This window comes from Grampus griseus (assembly GCF_964374135.1).
Source record: "Grampus griseus genome assembly, chromosome: 19".
NCBI classification, from domain to species: domain Eukaryota; kingdom Metazoa; phylum Chordata; class Mammalia; order Artiodactyla; family Delphinidae; genus Grampus; species Grampus griseus.
The window spans coordinates 10,089,874-10,112,849 of NC_139013.1; the positions used below are offsets into that span (position 1 = coordinate 10,089,874).

A 22,976-nucleotide genomic window follows, 5' to 3' on the forward strand; every position below is an offset into this window, starting at 1 on the left:
TCCAATAAAAATTTAAAAAAAGACAGAAAAGAAAAGAACCCAAAATTTGAGATGCTCAGAAGCACTGGAGGTTTCAGAATGTTATAAAACCCTCAAAATGTATATTGAGAGAGAGCTTCAGAAGTATCCACTCTGAATAACATGATAGAAAGAAATCAAAATAGAAACAAAATGACAGTTAAAACAAATATACTCAGAGTCATTTTCTCAATTTACAAAACTGAATAGACATAATACACAGTCTTTGTGTTGTAAATGAAGTAGAGATATTTACAGGATACACTGTTTAAAGAGAAAAGCAAGATGAAGGAAAGTGTACAGAGTAGCCATCCATTTTCGTATAATATACTATGTGAAAACGAAAACAAAAACAAAAACCTGGGCTGGGGGAAAGAGAAGTGGGAGTTAGTGTTTAATGGGGACAGTTTCAGTTGAGGAAGATGAAAAAGTTCTGGAGATGGATGGCAGTGATGGCTGCACAATAACGTGGATGTACTTAATGCCACAGAATTATACACTTAAAAATGGTTAAAAGGGTAGATTTTGTTATACGTATTTTGCCACAATAAAAAAAAAAAACCCAACAATTTGTAATGCACCTTTACGTCAACATAAAAGTAGAGAAAGGTATAAAATACACATCAGACTTTAAAATGGATTCCCTTGGTTTGGGGGAATAGGGAAGGCCTAGGGGTAAGCAAAAAAACCCAAAATGCCTCAAAACACAATACTGTCTTAAAAAAAACTCTGCACAATGAAAACAGCATGCACGTGAATCAACATGGGAAAGGACCGCCACCAATACAGGAATGATGAATAATGGTTACTTTCAGGTGATTTTTGATTTTCTTCTTTATGCTTTTCTTTTTGAATTTTTTAATGAACAAAATAAAAGCCCCACAATGAAACTGTAGCAGTCTGCTAGTTGTTTCCCAATATTCATCTTTCCCTTTTCCCTCAGAAAGAAGACTCCTAAATTTTAACTGGACCCCTTGGCTACCTGGAATAAAGACTACAAAATCCAGCCTTACAGCCAGGTGTGGACACATGGTGAAGTTCTGGCCAATAAAATGTAAAAACAGTGTGTTTACTGGACTTTGGGGAAGTGTCTTCAATAGAAAGAGCATCCCTCCTTTATTTCTTCTTCCCTCCTGGAATGTGGACGTGATGGTCTTATCCTCAGCAACTGTATTAGGCCATGAGGATAAAGGGCAAAACCTAGCAATGGTGGAACAAAGGGCAGGAAGCAATCTGGGATGCAGAAGCCCGCAGAATCCTGGTCTGCCTAGGCCCAGGATAGTACATGAGAGACAGGGAAACGTCTATCGTGTTAATTCGGGTCTCTCAGATACATGCAGCTCTATAATTATTAGATGAGACAAGTACTTATTGATTGCTGGTGTGAAAAGCAATACAGTTGACCCTTGAACAACAAAGGTTTGAAGTGCGTGGGACCACTTATACGAATCTTTTTCAACAGTAAATACTACAGTACTACACGATCCATGGATGGTTGAATCCGTGGATGTGGAAACACAGATATGGAGGAATCGCTAGTACAGAGGGCCAACTGTAAGTGATACGTGGATACACAGGGTCGGCCCCCCCCATCCCCATGTTGTTCAAGGATCAACTGTATAGCAGAGAGGTTAAGTGCTCAGCCTCTAAGTTGCAATATCTGGATCTGAGGCCCAGCTCTCCTACTTCCCGACTGGGTGACCTTAGGCAAGACTCTTAACCTCTCTAGGCCTCCATTTCCTCAACAGTTAAAATAGGGATAACAGGGCTTCCCTGGTGCCACAGTGGTTAAGAATCCGCCTGCCAATGCAGGGCACACGGGTTCAAGCCCTGGTCCGGGAAGATCCCACATGCCGCAGAGCAACTAAGCCCGTGTGCCATAACTACTGAGCCCGCGCTCTAGAGTCCGTGAGTCACAACTACTGAGCCCATGTGCCACAACTACTGAAGCCCGTGCGCCTGGAGCCTGCACTCCGCAACAAGAGAAGCCACCGCCATGAGAAGCCCACGCACCACAACGAAGAGTAGTGCCTGCTCGCCGCAACTAGAGAAAGCCACGCACAGCAACAAAGAACCAAAGCAGCCAAAAATAAATGAAAAAAAAAAAAGGGATAACAACACTTCTTACCTCGTAGGCTTGTCTACAAGCATTAAATGCATTGATATGTACACACACACGATATAATACATCATCTAGAATGGAGCCTGGTACATACAGTAAGTGTTTTAGAAGTGTTAGCTATTATTGTTATTTTCATCATAGGAAAAAGGCATACCAAAAACTTCAGAATGGAAAAACACTACAAGAGAATTCTAGCGTGAGTGGGTGCCTCTCTGCTGAGCCCCAAACCTCGCCAAAGGGCAGCATCAGGCGCAGGGACTTGCCTCTGCCTGGACAAGCCATGGAGCCCTGGGGTCCGGGGTCTCAGGGGCCATGGTCCAGCTGAGCTATCTGCTGCCTCCCACCACCCCAGAAGGTCCCTGATGCGCACGGCTGGGGAAGGTCTGGAACTGGCCATTCCTGGGGACCCCTCCATTTCCAAGGGAGGCTCCCATTTTAGTAAATATGCCAAGGAAGAGTGTGAGCAAAGACACCCACAGGCAGCTGTGCCCCGGCTTAGCGTGTGGCCTGCAGGGGGCCCACGCACTCCGGGCTCCTGGGTCTCCAGGAGCAGACTGGACTGGACTTTCTGTCGGATTCCAGATCCCCAGTTCCCTGAAGAACATCTGCTCACCGTGGGCCCTCCATCCCCGCATCCCAGACCAGGAAGCCCCGCCCTAGGACACCAGGGCTGGCCCTCACCTAATGCTCATATCCTCCCTCCCACCCCAAGTAGGCATTCTACATTCACGGGGAAATTTTAAGTGTATGAAAAGACATACGACAACTCTCCCTCCCACCCCGCCCTCCACTCCAGGTAACCACTGGTTTAGTTGGAGGAAGTGCTGAAAACCACGGGCTCTACCCTCTACTCTCAAAACAGGCCATTCTCACGCAATCTGCTTGATGCTTCAGGAGCTCACAGGCCCCTGAAAACAAACCCTGAATCCCATCTACGAACTCCAGATGGAGACGGTCTTCCAGCACCCACCGGGGCGGATTCTTGGTGGCGCCTGGCCCTAAGGAAGGAAATTAGCCTGCACTGTGGCTGTATTCAAAACGTCTATCTGAAGGAAGCTCCCTTATGTACTGATGTGGAAAGATTTCTAACATATAGTGTTAATGAGAAAAAAGATCAAGGTGTAGAACTGTGTAAAATAGGCTGCCTCTCATGTAACAATGAAGGGAAAGATAAAAGTAATCTTTATTCCTAGCTGCTTGAAGCATGAAAAGAAGAAACTGATATATAAGAAAATCCTAAGTCCTTATTGGACACGGAGGCGGGGGGAGGGGAGGGAGTGGCACGGCGAAGAGAAAGGAGAGGCTCCACGGATGAAGAAACCCAGTCCCAGATAGATCCCCCTGCGCCCTCCCAGCAGCTCCCCAGGGCCTCACTCAGAGGCCAGGCTTCCAGAAGGCAGGCCCTGTGCTCCCGGTACCTGGGAACAGTCACACGCATCCGCGTGTAAAAGGATCTGCACCAGCCACTCTCAAAGGCACAGCCTGTATGACTTCACTTACAGGAGGGACCCAGAGCAGTCAAATTCACAGAAATGGAAGGGAGAATGGCGGTGGCCGGGGGCCGGGGGTAGGAGGGAGAATCGAGGAGTTAGTGTTTAACGGGTACAGAGTTTCAGTTTGGGGAAGATGAAGAAGTTCTGGAGATAGATGGTCTGATGGTTGCACAACAATGTCAGTATACTTAATGCCACTGAGTGGTGCACGTAAAGATAGTTAAAATGCTAAATTTTATGTAATGCAGATGTTGTGGCTGAATTGTGTCCCGCCCCGCTCCAAATTCATGTGTTGCACTTCTAACCCTCAGTATCTCAGTGACTGCATGTGCAGATAGGGCCTTTAAAGAGGTGACTAAGGCTAAGTGAGGTCATTACTTAGGGTGGGCCCTAATCCAGTATGACTGCTGCCCATATAGGAAGGGGCGATTAGGACACAGACAACACAGAAGAAAGACCATGTGAAGACAGGAAGACGGCCAGCTACAAGCCAAGGAGAGAGGCCTCAGAGGAAACCAGACACCCTGACACCTTAATCTCAGACTTCCAGCCCCCAGAATTATGAGAAAGTAAAAAGGTCTCCAGCAGTACAGTAATGATGGTAATCCTCAGTGATTTTTTCCTTTCCTCTTTTTAAAACAAATTTGTTTGTTTGTTTGGCTGTGCCACATGGCCTGCGGGATCTTAGTTCCCCGACTAGGGATCGAACCCGTGCCCCCTGCAGTTGAAGCACGGAGTCCTAACCACTGGACTGCCAGAGAATTCCCTCCCTTCCTCTTTATGCTTTTCTTACTTGAACTTTTTTCAATGAACAGAACCAAAGCTACATCTGCTCACCTGAACAGCACGCCTTTGATGACCTGCCAGGCATTGGGTGCTGGCTGGGGTGGTGGGTTCTGGGGCTGGGTCTCCGCCGGCGGGTCCCTCCCGATGCTGCCATTGCTAGTCACCTGCAGGGACAGAGGCCAGGGTGAGGAGGGAGGATGCATCCTGAGGCGCCAAGGCTGTTGTAGGCACCACCATGTGCCGAGGCCCAGTAAGGGCTGACCACAGGGAGGGCGCCTGGCCCATCCTGGGGGTCAGGGAGGGGTCCTGGAGGAGGAGACATCAGAGCTGAGCCCTAAATCATAACCAGTTGGCTGGTGCAGAGGAGGCAATGAGGGAAGCAGCAGGTGCAGACAAGAAGGTGAGAGAGACAGTCTGACTCCGAGGATGGGCCAAAGCACCCTGGGGCTGGAGCCCAGGATGCAAGGAGATGGCTACTGGGGACACCATAGAAGGGGTTAGGCGGCAGGTGTCAGATTCTGCAAGGCTTGGGTTTATCTGAAAGGTCCTTCCGTGGGCAAACAATTCTTGACGCCTCCTCTGTGGCCAGCCCTGTGGGGGGCCCATCCCTCCAGGGGCTCTGGATCTAGCAGGTGAGACAGACACAGAAAAATACAATCAGATTGTGAGCCACACAGAGGTGTGTGAGATGTACACAGCACAGACCACCCCGTGAGGCCAGAACTAGGAACACCGCCATTTGGCAGCCGAGCAAACGGGGGCTCAGGGAGCCTAAGCCACTTGTCTGGGTCACTCAGGAAGGATGATGGCAGCACGATGACAGGAGTGTGGGCAGGCCAGGGAGTCAGGCAGGACTTCCCAAAGAAACAATCTTCATTCAGAAACAGAAGCTCAGAAGTGACAACTCCCGCCAGTTGTCCCCTCACCCTCCAGCTTTTAAAGAGACAGGACCAGGGCTTCCCTGGTGGCGCAGTGGTTGAGAGTCCGCCTGCCGATGCAGGAGACACGGGTTCGTGCCCTGATCCAGGAAGATCCCACATGCCGCGGAACGACTGGGCCCGTGAGCCATGGCCGCTGAGCCTGCGCGTCTGGAGCCTGTGTTCCACAACGGGAGAGGCCACAACGGTGAGAGGCCGGCGTACCGCCAAAAAAAAAAGAGACAGGACCCAGGACTGTCATGATGGCTGTTAGGTGGGAGCATTGCCCAGCCCAGGGCTGGCAGAGAGCAGGGGCTCAATAAACACCCGGGAAATCAACAAATGCTCTCTGAAGGGCTTGCCCTGAACACTCAGGCCACCAATCCACCCATTCCTGGGCCTCCCCAGTCCCCCGACTCCTGCCTCAAGCCCGCTCCTCTGCAACATCTTCTGTCGGCTTCAAATGCCCCCAAGAGTAGGGACAGAGGCTCCCAAAGCCAGATGAGGCTGCCACGAAGCTGAGGCCAGCATCTGTTAAAGGCGTCACTTGTCACTTCCTGTCCCCTTCACCAGCAAGAGCTCTTCCCTTTCGTCTCCCAAGTGCAGAAGAGCACTGCGGTAAAAGGTGGGGCTCTGGGGTCTGACAGACCTGGGCTGTGGACCGGTCCCATGGTCCCTGGCTGTGAGAGCTTGGGTGTGTCACTTCCCTCTCTGGCTCTTCAGCTCTCTGACCCAAGGGCCAGGCTGTGATCATACCAGTACGTTTAGGGTAGAACAGATTTCCTCTGTGTGTCGATAAAAGTAACTCCCGAGTACCTACTGTGCGCCAGGCCCGTGCTGGGCAGCAGGGTCAGTGGTAGCCACACAGCTCTGGGGTCTCTGCCCTCCCAGAGCTCAGGGTCTAGAGGGAAAGGTGCTGGCAGAACAGTAAACAGGATAATTAACAAAGGTAAACAGGAAAGTGTTCCAGGGGAAACAAGCAGAGGGGGTGACCGGGTGGTTAGGGAGGCCTCCCGAGGAGCTGTCTTTGACATTTGGGTGAAGGGTGTCTAAGGGAGAGAAGAGGTGTGGGCAAAGGTTTGGCCGAGGTCGAATAGGCACAGGGCCCCCTTGTTCAGGGCTGGCCTCGCTCATGGGAGCACTGGGTGGGGGGGGCAAGCAAGGGTTTGCAGCAGGTCTGAGCTGATTCTGGATCAAGAAAAGGAAGCTTGAGGCCGGGCGAGGATTTGAACTCACGTCTGGCTGGCCCCCAGGTCTGTTCTCTTACCTGCAATGGTGGACAAGCTTGGTTGGAAACCCTCCCAGGGAAATGCAAAGGAAAGCCAGATGCAAAGGTGCCACTTCACTAGGATGCCCGTAATCAAAAAGATGGACAATCACAAGTGCTGGCGAGGACGTGGAGAAACTGAAAGAGCTGTACACTGCTGGCGGGAGAAGTGGAGCTGCTGCTTTGAAAAATACGCAGCTACTTAAAAAGCTAAATGTGCCCCTGCCATCCGAACCAGCAATCCCACTCCGAGGTCTCTGCCTCCGAGAAACGAGAACTCGGCGTCCACACAAAAGCGTATACGCAAATGTTCATAGCAGTGTTACTTGTAAAGCCAGAAACAACCCAAAAGTCTTTCGATGAATGACCGGTGATGGAGCTGCACAATGGAATACTACTGAGCAATAAAAAGGGACACTGCTGGGGGCAGAGAAAGCGCAAAAGGGAACAAGGGAGTGTTTTGCAGGGATGGGAGTGTTCTCAGACCACACGGTGGTGGTGACTGTACTGCACAACTGCATAAATGTGCTGAAAGCCACTGAACTCTACACTGACAACAGGTGAATGTTACGGCATCTAAGTTACACTTCAATAAAAAGGTAACTCTCCTGTGGCTCCACTTCCCTCAGAGTACAGGCAAAGTTGTCACCATGGCCTCTGAGGCCTGGCATGATCCTCTGTGCCCATCTGCTCTCACCCCTCTCCCCTCAGTCACCAGTTCCAGCCACATCAGCCTCCCTGCTGCTCCCTCATCACGCCTGTTCCACCTCAGGGCCTTTGCACTGGCTGTTCTCTTTACCTGAAAGGCTTTCCCCCACCATATGTGTGACTCCCTCCCTCATCTCCTTTAGGTCTTTGTTCAAATGTCACCTCCTCAGAAAGCCCTTCCCAGACCACTGTATTTAAATGGCAACCTCCTCCCCACCCCTCTCTTCCTATGCTCCTCCCCACCTTTAGTTCTGCCCATGGCACTTAGCACCATCCGAACCGCTGTATACTTTTCTTATTTACCTTGTTCACTGTCCCTGTCCCCAACCCCACCCCACTCCCAGCCCTCAACAAATACATGGGCTCCAAGAGGGCAGGGCCTCTGTTTTGTTCATAGCCATAGCATCAGCATGGGGCCTAGCATGTAGTGGGGACTCAACCCACGTTAGCTGAAGCAATGATTACCAGAGCTGTGGGCCTGGTGTCTGAGTCCCTGCCTGAAGGAGGAGCAGGCTGGCTGGGGCAGCAGATTGCTGAGGGTCTGCGCATGAGCCAGGAGAGGGCAGCGGTGGCTGCGGACACTGCAGTGACTAAGAAGTAGTTCCTGCTCTTGCACCCATGAGCCCACTCTCACACACAATCCCCAGAACACCCACTATGGGGCCCAGGAAGCAGCTGAGGCCACGAGACTGGGCCGGGGCTGGGAGGAAGTCAGGGCATCCTCCCTGACTGCCTGGATCCCCCATGGGAATTCCACCTCAGCCCAGCCTCTGCCTCAAGACCCATTCATTCCACTAACGCTGAGGGCTTGCTCTGTGCCTGGTCCTGAGCTGGGAAGCGCTGGGCACACAGTGGTGACCAAGACAGTTCCTGCTCTACCCTCCAGGGGCTCCCAGTCCACTGGAGGAGACAGACAGTGACAACCCAGAGTGGGCAGGGCTGGGACAGAGGAGCCCAGGGACTGTCGGAGCCCTGACCCAGTCTGAGAGGGTCAGAGAGGCTTCCTAGGGGAGAGAACACCTGAGATGCACAGGACTAATAAGGATCAGGCAAGTAAAGAGAAACATGTGCAAAGGCTACGAGGTGCAGAGAGAGCGCAAGGCACACTCCTGGAAATAAAAGAGCTTCACGGTGGCTGACGCTCCTCTTGTCCAGTGACTCAAGCAGGGAAAATTCTGCCCCCCAGAGGACATTTAGCAACATCTGGAGACATTTTTAGTTGTCACAACTGGGGAAGGAGATGTGTGTGCTACTGATATCTAGCGTGGCCAGCGGTGCTGCTAAACATCCTACAATGCACAAGGCGGCCCCCTACCATGAAGAATTATCCACCCCCAAATGTCAATAGTGCTGAGGCTGAGAAATCCTAGCCCAGTCTGAGGAAAAAGGGCAGATCATGCAAAGCCTTGATCTACCAAAGAATTTGTACTTAATCCTGAAAGCAAAGGAGTAAGTCTTGAAAGATTTTCAGCAGAAGTGGGACAAGAGGAGATCTTGTGGGGGAGGGGTCCTCTGTAAGCTCAGGGCAATCGGGGCACCCTGAGCCCTAGTCTCTCCGATCACCCCCCACCCAATAATCAACAGAAACGCAGAGGGGGAAAAGACCTTCTTTCAGCGAGACTGGGAAGCCCCTAAAGATTGAGACGAACATTTCCTAGGGCTGCCCCCAGGGCCAGGCCCTGGCTGAAGATGCTGAAAAGATCCAGACCAGGGATGCTGGCTCTGTCACACAAATCTCACACTAGTGTCCTCCCCAGGTGATATTATTTGCTCCTCCTCTGGGCTCCCTCAGTTTCTAACACAGACTTTTTGTCACCATCCTTGTCATCCAGGATTATAATTCTTTGTTTACACACCAGTCTTCTCTCTCACTCCACTGATGAAGGGACATGGCTGGAGCTATCTTCATGGCCCATCACAGGGCTGGCCCTCCTATCCAATCCCTCCATTTACCACTGGAGAAATGAAGGGGAAAAGGAACTTTCCAAGGTCACAGAGTGTCAGCTTCAGTTTCGTTTTCCCCTCCCAACCTGCACTCTTCTCCCCTGTGCTGCCTCCCACGTGTCAGTGACATCCCAGTGGGTGGGTCGACAGCACCTCCCTGTCACTCCATCGATTCCCTAAGCGTCTGAAGGGTGGCTGCCTGAACTAGTATGTTCTGCAGCCTCAGTTTAGTTCAAGTGGCAATGGGTCAGAAGTCATCAGTACCAGGACTTATTCCGGCACAGGACTAGTTTATGCTGAAAATAAACCCATCTCAGTCCCGACCACCTTGCTTCAGCAATGGCTGGTAAGTTCTACAGGGAATGGATCCCAGAGCTAACCTGGGTGACCTTCTGTAGGCGCCTCTGTCTGTTCCTTGGATTCCTGACTATAAAATGGGTCTGTCAGCCTCCACAGCGCGTGCCCTTATCCACGATGATTACCTGACTTCCCCAGAGTTAGAAAACTCCCAATCAATCAATCATTGCCCACACCTAGAGCACCCCGTGAACGTCAGCCCATTCTAGGAACTGTCCTGCAGCCTGGAATCACGGAGTCGAGAACCCAGGGCGCTTGGGTACAAGTCTGCGCCCCTCCGCGCCACTGTGTCCTCAGCTCGAGCAACGAGCCTGGTGGCCGCCCGGCGCGAGCATGCAGGGGACCCGGCGCGCAACAGGGCCCCGCTCCCTACACTGTCCAGCCTCCCGGGCTGCCCGGCCCCACCTGGGCCCGGTATTCAAGGTCCCTATGGGCAAGGAGCCCCCAGTGCACAGGATTCTGTGAAAAGAGGCAGGACACGCCCCGTGGGAGGCCCCCCGGGTGGGGAAGAGCCCCTCAGGCCCCTCTCGGCCTCCGTACCTGACCGGAGCTGCCTCCCCCGGCCGCCACTACGGCGCTGCCGGCCCCGTCCGCCTCCTGCGCGGCCGCCATCTTCCCGCTCCGGGTCCCCGCCCCCGCCGCCAGCCCCGCCCCGTCCCCGACGGCGCCAGCGCGATCGCGCGAGATTTCACGCTTTCCCCGACCTGCCGGCCACCGTAACCCGCAAGAGCGCCTCAGCCACGCCTCTCAGGAACCGCTAAAGTCTATGAAAAGACCAAGCAGGCCACCGTACTCTCCGTCGCGTCGCAGCCTGTTTGTTTTCGCGTAGTAGACACACTGCATGCCCCGAACTCCCAGGGCTTTCTTGGCCAACATGTACGCTTCCCACAGCCTGCGTTCTTTCTGCCCCCACGAATAACCCGCTTCTTCCAGTTATACAAACCTCCTGGGTCATTCTGTCCACTTTGCCCCGCCTATTCTTTAAGTTCCAAGTTCTTGAGCTTTCCCGGCCACCGTAACTCTTAGAGACGCTCCACTTGAACCACGCCCCTCCTGCGTTAAAGGAACCTTCCTGGCCTCCGCACCCAAGACTCGGAGGGCAGGATCTTTGGTCGGTGGCTTCGCTTTCAGACCCGTCTTCGTAACACAGCCCTTTCCTCCGACAAGTCTCCCTAGGTTATAGTTCTGTGCATTTAGTTACTACTTCAGTGTTCTCACGCCACCACACTTCCAAATCGGACCTTGTCAGCCCCTCCCTAAGCTTTCGGGCCGCCTAGTTTAATGCGCATGCGCGTTCCCTCAGCGGTCCGCTTTCTAGTAAACCTCGCGGCTATGGCCTCGGCTTCAAGGGCTCTAAGAACTCCGTACTTTTTCATTAGCTATCTTCCTACAGCTCCGGGCTTGGACACGTGTTGAAAGACCCTTGGCCCGGAGAAGGAATTATGGAGGCCCAGAGAGGACAGAAGACTCAGCGGCTTTTAAACCTTCATCAATGAATTGGGTGGAAGTCTGACCTGGGTTCAGACCCTGGTTGTGCTACTGACCGACTAAATGATCCCGGACAAGTGACCTATCTCTTTGGGCTTCATTTTCTTCCTCTTTTATAAGCTAGGCATTATAATGGTACCCGCTATTCCTCTCCGCCTTTGCCCCGTCGGGTTATTGGGAAGACCCAGTGAAATCAAGAATATAAAACACCTGGCCCGGGTTCTCCGTGTGGGGCTAAGTGATCAGTATCACGCACTTTTATTATGAACTTTACATATTATCTGAAAAGGAGAGCAGGCTTTGCATAGAGATATTTTAATTATTTATTTATCATTTTACTGTCTATTGATAATCCTCCACTTTCCTCGCGGTCTCAGCTCAATAGTATTATCCCTCCTCCCTGGCCCCCAGACTGGGCGGGGCACCGCCTCCCAGTCCTCCTAGATCCCTGGACTACCCACCCCCTCCCTGCCCACTTTGTGTCATCACTGACAGAGATGGGTGTGTCTCCAGCACTGTCCCAGGGCATGATTGCCGAGTGAAAGGATGAAACTTTGAGTGGGAAAGATGAATGAATTACCTCTGTGAACCAACACAAGGACAAGAAGAAACCTTGGAGAACTTCTCGGGACTACGCTGGTGGCGCAGTGGTTAAGAATCCGCCTACGAATGCAGGGGACACAGGTTCAAGCCCTGGTCCAGGAAAATCCCAAGTGCTGCGGAGCAACTAAGCCCGCGTGCCGCAACTACTGAGCCTGTGCTCTAGAACCTGCGAACTCCATACTCCTGAAGCCCCGCACCTAGAGCTGGTGCTCTGCAGCAAGAGAAGCCACCGCAGTGAGAAGCCCACCCACCCCAACGAAGAAAGCCCTCGCACAGCAACGAAGACCCAACGCAGCCAAATTAAGTAATTAGTTAATTAATTAATTTTTTTTTAAAAGAAAACTTGCCCGGTCCCCTTCTCTTACAGACAACAATGACAGTAATAACGATTCTGTGAAATTGTAGACCCAGTCTTCAAGTCTAGGGATGAAATGAACATACTGATGAAGTCCCTCAGAAGATGGGCAGATTGAGATTTTTGTGGGCTTCTTTTTTAAAAGTACAAAATTACACGTACACATATAAATAGAGAACCACAGAAAGCCCAGGCAGGTGAGGGGCTTTGAAGCTCATCTTCTCCGGTTTCATTGTTACCCCATCTCTGCTCTCAGCTCTAGGTCCCCTAACGTCCTGTCTCATATACCGCAGAGTCCTGATCTGTTGGAACGCTAGAGGCTCTTAGCTAGACTGTGACCTCAGATGGGGCCCTTGTAAAGCCCTCCCCTATGTCTGCTGAGTGACCAAGTAAACTCTTCCATTCCTACTAACTGTTAAGTGAATCACAGGCCAGACCCACACTGTGCTCCACTAGGGGACGCCCAACACCAACCAGAGGCTGGGATTTCAGGTTCTAAGGGGGCTGGGGACCTGAACTTCTGGGTCCTGAGGAGAATGGATTGGAGGTCCTGAGTTCTGGGGGAGGAGGAGTCTTGGGGCCTGGACTCCTGGGGTCCTGAAGGGAGTGGGACTGGGGTTGGGAGCCTGAGAAAGGAAGGCGGAGTCTGGGAGGTACACCAGGATTGGTTGGAAGCAGAACTGGCCTGGGCAGTGGTTTGGTTTGGCTTGAGTCTGTGGGAAACAAGTGGACAGAGCAGGGATTGTTCCTCCAGGGTTCCCCCCTCCCCATCACCCATTGGGCTTGGCAACCTCAGCTCTTCCCAGGCCCTGGGGACTTGGGGGCATCTCTCACAACACTTCCCCAAGGCCCCTGTTTTCTGCTAGATTCACAGCTGCCCAGCCCCAGAACCTGGGAAAACTGCCCCAAGAGTACTGAAAAGGCTGGCTGGAAGTTAATGCCAAGTCTGTTAGGAGAATAGAGGCCCCGCATCCTCAGAGGCCAATAGCCCCACCCATAGGACTTGGCGGCCCAGGACCACTCTCTACTCCCTCCAGATGCAGGAGTCCAGGCTCTTAGCCCATCTAACCATGTGCCCCAGCACTGTCCTTTCTCAGACTGCAGGGCCTCTGCTCTTATTTGCACCCTGTGCTTTTGGCCTGTAATCCCCCACTGCCCAGATACCCTCTTCCATCTGCTCAGACCTGGGAGCCAAGTGAGTACTCCCCTCCCCCTCCTTGCCATCAACAGTAGTCCTTACCACACTGCATTGTGACGCATGCCCTGTGACCAGCCCAGCTGGGTCCTCTAGAGGGCTCTCCCTGTGCCCCAACCCAAGGTGGCCACCCCCAGATCTTGAACTCACTTCCTCTCCTTTTCTTCATGGCCCACATTGCTGTCTCAAGTTATCTTATCCATGGGTCCTCTTGTTCATCCTCTGCCTTCCACCCCCTCAGCCTCTCTATGTGTGGCTCAGGATGGATCAGAGCTCCTGGCCCTGAGTAGGAGCTCAGGAAGTGTTATTACTATTGCTAATAAGAAGAGAACAGCTAAAAAGCATACCACAAAACGGTAATCAATAAAACCATGTGATGGACTTCCCTGGTGACGCAGTGGTTGGGAATACGCCCGCCAATGCAGGGGACACGGGTTCAAGCCCTGGTCCAGGAAGATCCCACATGCTGCGGAGCAGCTAAGCCCGTGCGCCACACCTGCTGAGCCTGCGTTCTAGAGCCCACGAGCCACAACTACTGAAGCCCGCACACCTAGAGCCTGTGCTCCGCAGTGAAGAGTAGCCCCTGCTCACCACAACTAGAGAAAGCCCCCGCACAACGAAGACCCAACGCAGGCAAAAATAAATTAAAACAAACAAAAAACGTGTGAAACTGGGTCAGGACCCAATCAGTACGTTTTTGCGGGGGCCACGTGAGGGCAGGTCTTTTCCCTGCTGTGTCTCCAGCACCTGGTTTTCTCTCAATAAATACACGTGGGACAAATGTATAGGAAGTGGCACAGAGCACAGCGTTTACAGTTCTGTCCTCTCGGGTCTCAGCCAACCTGGGCGCTGCCTTGCCACGCTCAGCAATGACTCATGGGCACCGCTCTCCCCTCTGCCACAGGGCCACTGGACACCTCACTGCGATGGCACATTCAAAGTGTCAGCCCAGGACCCGGACATGGCCAGAGTCCACTGCAGATTAGCTATATCCATTTATCATTTTATAAATGAGAAAGCCAGGAGTTCCCTGGTGGTCCAGTGGTTAAGACTCTGTGCTTCCACTTCAGGGGGCATGGGTTCGATCCCTGGTCAGGGAATGACCACGCATGCCACATAGTGTGGCCAAAAAAAAAAAAGAAGAGAAAGCCAGACCTTGGTGAAAGGCAGTCTCCAATTATTGTTGTTATGATTATTCATTATTATTATTCACCTCTTTATTCCCATTGACCAGGTTAGGGCAATATACATAGAATAGACACTCAATAAATGTTGGCTGGACAGCATCAGATCCTCCATCTTGACCTTGAGGTCTCAGAAAAGCAACCATATCCAGAAGAATAAACTTGGCTTTTTTTTTTTATTATTGATAAGAAGTCAGGCTAGAGTTGGGAGCAGGACGCTGAGAGTTGCTAGGAAGTGGGATGGGGTATAGATCAGGGGACCCAAGGGGTTGCTGGGTTCTGGACTCCCCCCGAGATTGGGGGCCCAGCTGTTAATGTTCTCCCTTCAGCAGAGAAATGACCTGGTCAGTAAAAATCCCTGCATAGGTGGTCACAGCTGCCGTGCTTTTGCTGTATATGTCCCTGGGGAGAAAGGACAGAAGGGCTGAGGAGGAGGGGCTGGGGGCTGGGACTCCTGGGTCTGAGGGAGGAGGGGCTGGGGCCCAGAATCACGTGTCCTGTGGGAAAACGTGGCTAGAACCCAAACTCCTGGATCCCTAAGTAGGACAGGGCTGGCATCTCAGAATCCCAGGTTCTACTGGGACTGGGGGCTGGGAGCTGAGATCTCTGGGCCTTGAGATACCAGGTCCAGGTTTGAACCTGGACTCCTGAGTCTGAGGGAGAAGGGGCTGGGGGCTGGGAGTCCCTGTTCCTGGGGTGGGGGTGGGAGGCCGGTGATACCTGATTTTCTCATCCATGGCGGGCAAGTATGTCTTCTTGTACAGCTTCTGGGCAGCTTCCTTGGCTAGATCCCAGTAACCTAAGAGTGATTCCTGCACCTTGGTGAGCATGGCAGGGCTGGCAGTCTCTTCTTGCTGGGGTACAGGGTCGCCCTGGACCTCTGCAGGAGGAGAGTGAGTTAGGGGAGCTGAGGGGCCTGCAGCAGGGGGAGAATGAAGCGGGGAAGGAGAGGAATGGGCAGGGGCAGGGCCAGACAAGAATTGGGCTGGGAAGATGCTTGGGGCTTATCCCTCCCCTCATAACCCCTCCTCTCCTACTGACCACACTCACCGAATCCCAACACCAGGAGGATGAGAAACAGAGCCAGGAAGTATCGGGTGCCCATGGTGTCAGGAGACCTGGAATGCTGAGGAGGGTGTGGGACAGGGCCACTGGAGGTGTCTAATCCTAGGGTCCCCTGCGCTCAGGGATACCAGCCTGGGACCCCCTCTCCCCCTCCCCCCCACCTGAGTCAAACCCCTAATGGCTTGACTTGCTTGACCTGGGCCTCACTTCCTAACATTCTCTGATGCTACTCCCGATGGCTGATTGTAACATCTTAATTTTTTTTTTTTGGCAGTCCTGTGCTCTTGCAGGATCTTAGCTCCCCGACCAGGAATTGAAACGCGGCCGCAGAAGTGAAAGCCCCGAGTCCTCACTGCTGGACTGGCATGGAATACTCTAAATTCCACGATTCTATCACTGGAATCTAATATCTTGACTCTCGCAGTTTCTGCTCTAACAATCTTGGTCACCTCCTGCAGTCCCCCACCCGCCATGTCCCTCTCTTACCGGACTCTGGCAGGCTGTCCTCACCAGCTCCAATCAGGCAGAGAAAGGCTTTATAGCGCTTGAGGTCCACCCCTTCACAGCCACCACCCCGACCTCAACGCCTAGGCCAAAGTCCTGGCCAACAGAACTGCTTGTGGGGGGTGGGGGGGAGGCTGCGGGCAGAGAGGGCAGTGACATCCCTGAGGTCAAGCCACAGGAAGCCTCCACTCTGAAGAGTCACCGCTGAGAGAGACAGGCCGGGTGGGGAGTGTGGAGGCGATGGGGGCTCTGGGTGCCCGCCAGGCATGAGGCCTGGGGTCTCCATCCCGTGCGAGGTGAACGCAGAGCGCTGAAGGAGGGGCCGCTGGGGGGCTTGTTAACCCTGCCTGGTCTCCAGCCTTCACCCTCCACCCCAAACTGAGAAGCCTGAGGTCTTCTGCGCCGCCCACAAGCCTGCAGTGGTGGGTCTCAGCACTGGGGGAGCAGGGTCATTCCCCCCCCACCGGCCCCCACTCCTTCCCCCGCCCCCACTGTCGCTCCCCTGCCACGTGTGTCACTTCGTGTTGTCACTTCCTCTACTCCTTAACCTCCGGGGGGCAGATGGGGTGGGGTTATCTCTGGCAGCATCCGGGAGGGACTGGGACAGGGACAGAGGAGAACTTCTTTATTGCAGAGGTTGTGAACACTTTAATCCCAGTAGCTGTCCCTGCAGAGCAGCTGGGGACACAGGTTGTAGGCCTTGTTCAGGAGGCTGTCCTTGGAGCTGTGGAGCCAGGCCTGGGTGTGGGAACCCAGGTCCCCCAGGTGGTCATCATAGAAGGTCTGCACAAAGCCCTGGAAGGCCCTGGGGCCCCTGTGGACATCACAGTGGAGAGCCCAGCTACCCCCCGAGACTTCTGCCCCGTTGACCCCTTCCTCCCTCTGACCCAGGAGTCCCTGCTCTCACCTCTTACCCTCTACCCCTCTGGGACCCAGGGGTCACAGCCCTGCCCCCGCCCTGTCCTGCTCCCTGGGAACCCACGAGTTCCGGCCCTGCCCCTCCTCCCTCAGACTCAGGCCCCCAGCCCCGTTCTGTGCACACACACCAGAACCACTGCCAACTCTCTCTTGTCCTTGTCACGAGTGACTCCATCCACTCCTTCACCTTGCCCGGAACCAGGCTCCAGGAACTACTGGCCGGCTCTGGCGGGGGGCTCGAGGTTCCCCCAGGCCCTTCTTGCTGACATGCTAGATGGGATCAGAGGGCAACTTGGGACGGCTGGGACCCCAGAACCCTTCCATCTCCTTTTCCCTCCATGCTCACCGTCACCGTGGCTCCTGGTGGCCCCTTGCCGGTCCTCTCATCGCCTTCTATGTCCCTCTTGCCCCTCGCCCCCCCTTCAGCCAGCGGTCATCTCCTTTCACCATCTGTGCCCGGGAGCCCCGTCACCCCTGCGTCTGCCTGGGGTTTCCTCCCTCAGTCTGTAACGCCGCCTCTCTGCCCCCTGCCCCGCTCCTGATGCCTCCCTCACTTCCTGATCTTGCCGCCCCCTCCGTTCTCCTGTGACTCCCGCACGTTTTGAACAACCTCCGCAGGCAGTGAAGGATGTCCCCGGGGATGGAGGTTGGCAAGGCCATATGTCAGGCTGGTGGGCCAGGGGTTCTGCCAGGAATCACACACACCTGTCTGTCCAGCACCCATGCACCTGGGCAAAGCCTCACCTACAGAGACCAGCCATCACACGGGTACACGGGTACACATGTGTACAGAGGCACCCATGTGACCTGTGGTGTGCCCTTGGCCAATGACTTAACCTCTTCAAGACTCAGTTTCCTCTTCTGTAGAATGGGATAATGACAGGTCCTAGCTTATAGGGTTATTGTGAGAGTTAGGGGTTAACATGTAGAAGGCACTTGCACCGGTTTCCTGCACATCGGATGCACTGCATATATATATATACACACAATTTAAATACATGTGCAGAACCCAGACATACTCACACACCAGTACACACAGATACCCTTCCACATGCCCAGACTGTCAAATCTTTTGCATAAATACCCCCTAAAGACACACATGTGCGCACAAGCATACAAATGCATGTTCACAGACTTAACATGTTTACCATGACTGCATACTCGTCTGCTGACACACGCACAAATGCATATCCACGATCACTGTCATCTGTACCAACCCCGTGTACACTGTTCACTCATGGCCGCCCGTGACACACACCCCCAGACACACACGCGCATCTGCACGCCTCACAGCCGGTCACACTCACACCCCATGCTGCATCGGGGTCCCCACACCCGCCCACCCACTCCTCCTCACCCACGACACAGGCCAGGACCAGGACACAGAAGCAGAGGGAGGACAGGGCCCGGGACCTGCATCCAGGGAACAACATTTCTGGGGGCCTCTGTCCCTCTGTCCTTCTGTGCTCAGCTCTCTGAGCTGGGGGAGGGGGAGGCTGCGCTGAGCAGAGCCCTCCCCTGGCCGCCTCCCCACGCCCCTTGGCAAGGACTTCAGATAGAGAGGGGCCCAGGTGACGGTGATGATCCGAGGCCATGCCCGCCCCTGCTGGCCTTCTTCCTTTCTCCTTCCTATCCTCCCACCACCCTAAACTGACAGGGGAGGATTAGCCTCCTGTGCTGAACTGGGTTCAAATTCTGGCTCCACCTCGTGTGACAGCCCCTCTTTTGGGCCTCAGTTCCCTCCTCCGTAAAATGGGCTCACAGTCCATACTTTAGGACGTTAATTAAATGATGTGAGAACAAGAGAAATTCTTTTTTTTTTTTTTTTTGGCTGCATTGGGTTTTCGTTGCTGACGCAGTCTTTCTCTAGTTGCGGCGAGCAGGGGCTACTCTTCGTTGTGGGTCGCGGGCTTCTCATTGCGGTCGCTTCTCTTGTTGCGGAGCACGGGCTCTAGGTGCGCAGGCTTCAGTAGTTGTGGCACTCGGGCTCAGTAGTTGTGGCACACGGGTTTCGTTGCTCCGCAGCATGTGGGATCTTCCCAGACCAGGGATCGAACCCGTGTCCCCTGCATTGGCAGGTGGATTCTTAACCACTGCGCCACCAGGGAAGTCCTCAAGGGCATTCTTAATGTGGAGTCTGGCAACACAAGTGCTCACAGATCAGACCTGTTTATCATTATTTCTTTTGTCTCTGAGATCCGTTGGCCACTGGACTGCAGGGCCAGACACACCTTCACTGCGTGACCAGGGCAAATGCATTCACTTTTCTGGGCTCAGTGTTTTCATCTGTAAAATGGGGATGGTAGTAAGTGCCTACCTCCCAGAGTCCACATGAAGGCTGGGTGAGGCCCTGTGAGGGAGAGATTAGTGAGAGGTTGTCAACATCAGGCTTGGGCCAAACACCAGCCAGAAAGAAAATGAGCCTTTTTCTCCCAGAGGACCCAGCCATGAGCCAGGGTGCACAGTTTAGCCAGGGAACCATGGGCTGGATTCCTTGCTCTAAGGCTGCCAGATAAAATACAGGACGCCCTGTGATATTTGAATGTCAGATAAATAATGAATCTTTTTTAATTAATTGATTTATTTTAAAAAATTGGGGGGGCATGCACAGCATGCGGCATCTTATTTCCCCAACCAGGGATTGAACCTGTGCCCCCTGCAGTGGAAGCACAGAGTCCTAACCATTGGACCGCCAGGGAGGTCCCATGAATCTGTTTTTAGTCTGAGTATGTCCCATGCAATCTTTGGGAATTATACTCTTATTTATTTGTTGTGTATCTGAAATTCAAATCTAACTAGGCATTCTATATATTTTTTCAATATTTATTTATTTATTTTTGGCTGCCTTGGGTTTTAGTTGCGGCACGCGGGATCTTTCATGGCGGCGCGCGGGCTTTTAGTTGCCCTGCAGCACGTGGGATCTTAGTTCCCCGACCAGGGATCGAACCTTCATCCTCTGCATCGGAAGGCGGATTCTTAACCACTAGACTACCAGGGAAGTCCCACGTCCCATATTTTTATGTGGTGAATCTGACAACCCCACTTTGGCCACAACCTGGATGATTGTACAGGACAAATCCAGAGGCTTCCAGAAGAATGCTGTCCATTCCAATGGCCCCAGCGTGGGCTCTAGCACACAGCAGTTGCTCAACGAATGCTCCCTGGAGTTCCTCAATGACACTAATCAGCAAAATAAAATCTCCTGGAGTTTCTGTTTGGGATGCTGAAAACATTCTGGAAACGGATAGTGGTAATGGTTGCACAAGATTGTGAATGTAGTCAATGCCACTGAACCGTACACCTAAAAGTGGTTAAAATGGTAAACTTGATGTTATGTATTTTACCATAATAACAAAAGAAAAAGGGAACACCCACTTTGCATGGTGTTAGGAGAAGCAGCATGGTGTTGGGTTCACAGTCCGGCTCCACCTCCTTCCTGCTGTGTGACCTGGTGTATGTTACTTGATGTCTCTGGGCCTGTTTCTCCGTCCAGGAACCAGAGTCACGTTCCTACACAGGAGAGTAAAGCAGGTCGTTTACCTAAAGTGCCTCAAGCAACAGGAGACGTGCAGCAGAGCCGTGCTGCCAACGCCAGCCGCTATTCATTAAGCTTGTGTTTCCCGCGCGCTCACTACACAGCAGATGCCACCGCAAGGCTTCAGCGCACGAATTCACTGAATTAACGTCAGACCTTATGAAGTGGGCATCTTTTTCATTCTCATTTTACGTATAAGGAAACTGAGACAGTGGGGGTGGGGCTCCCCAGCCACCAAGTGGTGAATCTGAACCCAGCCCTTTCATACTTCGCTAGCCGTTTCTGGCTAGCTAAGCCAGAAACGACCTCTGCCCTCACCTCCCCACCCCAATTCTAGAGGGCAAGAAAGAGGTTGAAGCAGGGCCAGGGTTGGGTGGGCCCGGGGGAGGGGGAAAAGGTCTCTGACCCTGCCCTGGCTCCAAGGTCAGCATGAGCTGTTTGCCGCTTGCAGTGTTTGCCCATCTGTTATCCAGGGCAGGAATGGGCTGAAGGTCGTTCGGGGTGGACCTCAGAGGCAGCTCAAAAACAACAGCAGTTGGGAGGTGGGGGCAGAGAGGTCACAAGGAGGGACTGGGGGTTGGGAGCGGCGGGCCTTGAGACCCCAGCATGGGTGTCTGGGGACAGGTAGCATCTCTGAGCCTGCACCTCTGTGTCCACAAGATCGTCAGTCCCACCACCAGACTCCCGAATCACTCTCTCCACGCCAGGGTCCCTGCTTCAGTCTGGACCCCATCCCCTCTCCCCTGAATCCCTGCAGCCACCTCCCTTCCAGCATCCCTCACCACTCACCTCCCTGGCTGCTCTGGGTTGTGGCAGGGAAGTCGGGGGGGTGGGGTGGAAGAGAGGTTGCTCTGTCCCCTCATTGATCTCTTCTTTCTGCCTTTGTCTGGAAGATCTCCATTCATTTTTTAAAAATTGAGATATTCAAAAAAACCCAAAAAACAACAACAAAAAATTGAGATGTTCACATACCATGATTGTCACCCTTTGAAGGTGTACAATTCAATGATTGTTGGTATATTTGCAAAGTTTGCAACCATCACCACTATCTAATTCCAGAACATTTCATCACCCCAAGAGGGAACCCCACACCCTTTAACCCTCACTCCCACCCGCTTCTCCCCAAGGCAGGGCAACCACTAATCAGCTTTCTGTCTCTATAGATTACCCAGTTCTGGACATTACATATGAATAGAGTCATATAACATGTGGTCTTGGGGCTTCCCTGGTGGCGCAGTGGTTAAGAATCCACCTGCCAATGCAGGGGACACGGGTTCGAGCCCTGGCCCGGGAAGATCCCACATGCCGCGGAGCAACTAAGCCCGTGTGCCGCAACTACTGACCCCGCATGCTACAACTACTGAAGCTCGTGCTCTTAGAGCCCGTGCTCCACAACAAGAGAAGCCACTGCAATGAGAAGCCCGTGCACCACAATGAAGAGTAGCCCCTGCTCGACACAACCAGAGAAAGCCAGTACACAGCAACGAAGACCCAATGCAGCCAAAAATAAAAATTAAATAAATTTTTTTTTAAAAAGTGATCTTTTGTGACTGGCTTCTTTCACATAGCATGAAGTTTTCATGGTTCATCCTTGTTGTAGCGTGTGTCAGTGCTCTGATCCCCCTTTCTTTTTTTTCTCTCTTTTTTTTTTTGGCCTCGCCGCAAGGCTTATGGGATTTTAGTTCCCAGACCAGGGATCAAACCTGGGCCCTCGGCTGTAAGAGCTCAGAGTCCTAACCACTGGACCACAAGGGAATTCCCAGTGCTTTGTTCCTTTTTATGGCTGAATAATATTCCACTGTATACACTGTATCTGTACCTATACAGATATACGGTGGATATACAAACACTGTATAGATTTATTTATTCATTCATCAGTTGATGGGTATTTTTTGGCTATTTTCCACTTTTTGGCTATTATGAATAATAGTGCTATGAAGAGTTGTGTACAAGTTTTTGCTGTGAACGTGTTTGCAGTTCTTTTGGATAGAGACCTAGGAATGCAATTGCTGGGTCATGTGGTAACTCTGTTTAACTTTTTTTCTCTTCCAATTTTATGGAGTTAAAATTGACATACAGCACTGTATAAGTTTTAGGTGTACACCATAAGGATTTGACTTACATACATCATGAAATGATTATCACAAGTTTATTAAACATCCATCATTTCATATAGATACAAAATTAAAGAAATACAAAAAAATTTTTTGTGATGAGAACTCTTAGGATTTACTCTCATAATAACTTTCATATAACACACAGCAGTTTTTTTTTTAATTTTAAAAACTCCAAAGGTGATTCCTTTTTTTAAATATTAATTAATTAATTAATTAATTTATGGCTGCGTTGGGTCTCGGTTGCTGTGCGCAGGCTTTCTCTAGTTGCAGCGATGGGGGGCTACTCTTCATTGTGGTGTGTGGGCTTCTCACTGCAGTGGCTTCTCTTGTTGCAGAGCACGGGCTCTAGAGCACAGGCTCAGTAGTTGTGCCGCATGGGCTTAGTTGCTCCACGGCATGT

The 22,976-nt window shown here is 52.4% G+C and overlaps 3 protein-coding genes across 3 annotated transcripts in view; all 3 read right to left on the reverse strand.

Annotated features, from left to right (window-relative positions):
* CLPTM1 (CLPTM1 regulator of GABA type A receptor forward trafficking) overlaps nucleotides 1–10,258 on the reverse strand; it is a 28,277-nt gene extending 18,019 nt beyond the window's left edge. Inside the window, exons 1-2 of the mRNA XM_082676680.1 lie at nucleotides 10,153–10,258; nucleotides 4,471–4,583 (exon numbers count right to left, since the gene is read on the reverse strand). Coding sequence (XP_082532806.1) covers nucleotides 4,471–4,583; nucleotides 10,153–10,224 — 185 coding nt within the window. The 5' untranslated portion in view covers nucleotides 10,225–10,258. The remainder of the gene's footprint in view (nucleotides 1–4,470; nucleotides 4,584–10,152) is intronic.
* A 4,167-nt stretch (nucleotides 10,259–14,425) lies between these two features.
* Nucleotides 14,426–16,071, reverse strand: APOC2 (apolipoprotein C2). The gene is made up of 4 exons (XM_082676980.1): nucleotides 15,989–16,071; nucleotides 15,488–15,563; nucleotides 15,158–15,317; nucleotides 14,426–14,839 (listed from the first exon to the last, which is right to left on the reverse strand). Exons 2-4 carry the CDS (start codon nucleotides 15,540–15,542, stop codon nucleotides 14,749–14,751), a joined length of 306 nt encoding a protein of 101 aa, XP_082533106.1. The 5' UTR covers nucleotides 15,543–15,563; nucleotides 15,989–16,071; the 3' UTR covers nucleotides 14,426–14,748.
* A 413-nt stretch (nucleotides 16,072–16,484) lies between these two features.
* APOC4 (apolipoprotein C4) lies at nucleotides 16,485–18,439 on the reverse strand. The gene is made up of 3 exons (XM_082676981.1): nucleotides 18,282–18,439; nucleotides 17,053–17,194; nucleotides 16,485–16,820 (listed from the first exon to the last, which is right to left on the reverse strand). The coding sequence occupies exons 1-3, from the start codon at nucleotides 18,355–18,357 to the stop codon at nucleotides 16,655–16,657; spliced, it is 384 nt and encodes a 127-aa protein (XP_082533107.1). The 5' UTR covers nucleotides 18,358–18,439; the 3' UTR covers nucleotides 16,485–16,654.
* Nucleotides 18,440–22,976: the final 4,537 nt, after the last annotated feature.

Excerpts from the sequence above, each read along its gene's own strand:
- APOC2 (XM_082676980.1), bottom strand. The coding sequence starts at position 15,542 with ATGGGCACCCGATACTTCCTGGCTCTGTTTCTCATCCTCCTGGTGTTG. Across the intron at positions 15,318-15,487 it reads CCTCCTGGTGTTGGGATTCG|AGGTCCAGGGCGACCCTGTA; the intron begins GTGAGTGTGGTC and ends CTCCTCCTGCAG. Across the intron at positions 14,840-15,157 it reads GCCATGGATGAGAAAATCAG|GGACATATACAGCAAAAGCA; the intron begins GTATCACCGGCC and ends CTTTCTCCCCAG.
- APOC4 (XM_082676981.1), bottom strand. The coding sequence starts at position 18,357 with ATGTTGTTCCCTGGATGCAGGTCCCGGGCCCTGTCCTCCCTCTGCTTC. Across the intron at positions 17,195-18,281 it reads GGTCCTGGCCTGTGTCGTGG|CATGTCAGCAAGAAGGGCCT; the intron begins GTGAGGAGGAGT and ends GATCCCATCTAG. Across the intron at positions 16,821-17,052 it reads GAGAGTTGGCAGTGGTTCTG|GGGCCCCAGGGCCTTCCAGG; the intron begins GTGTGTGTGCAC and ends TGATGTCCACAG.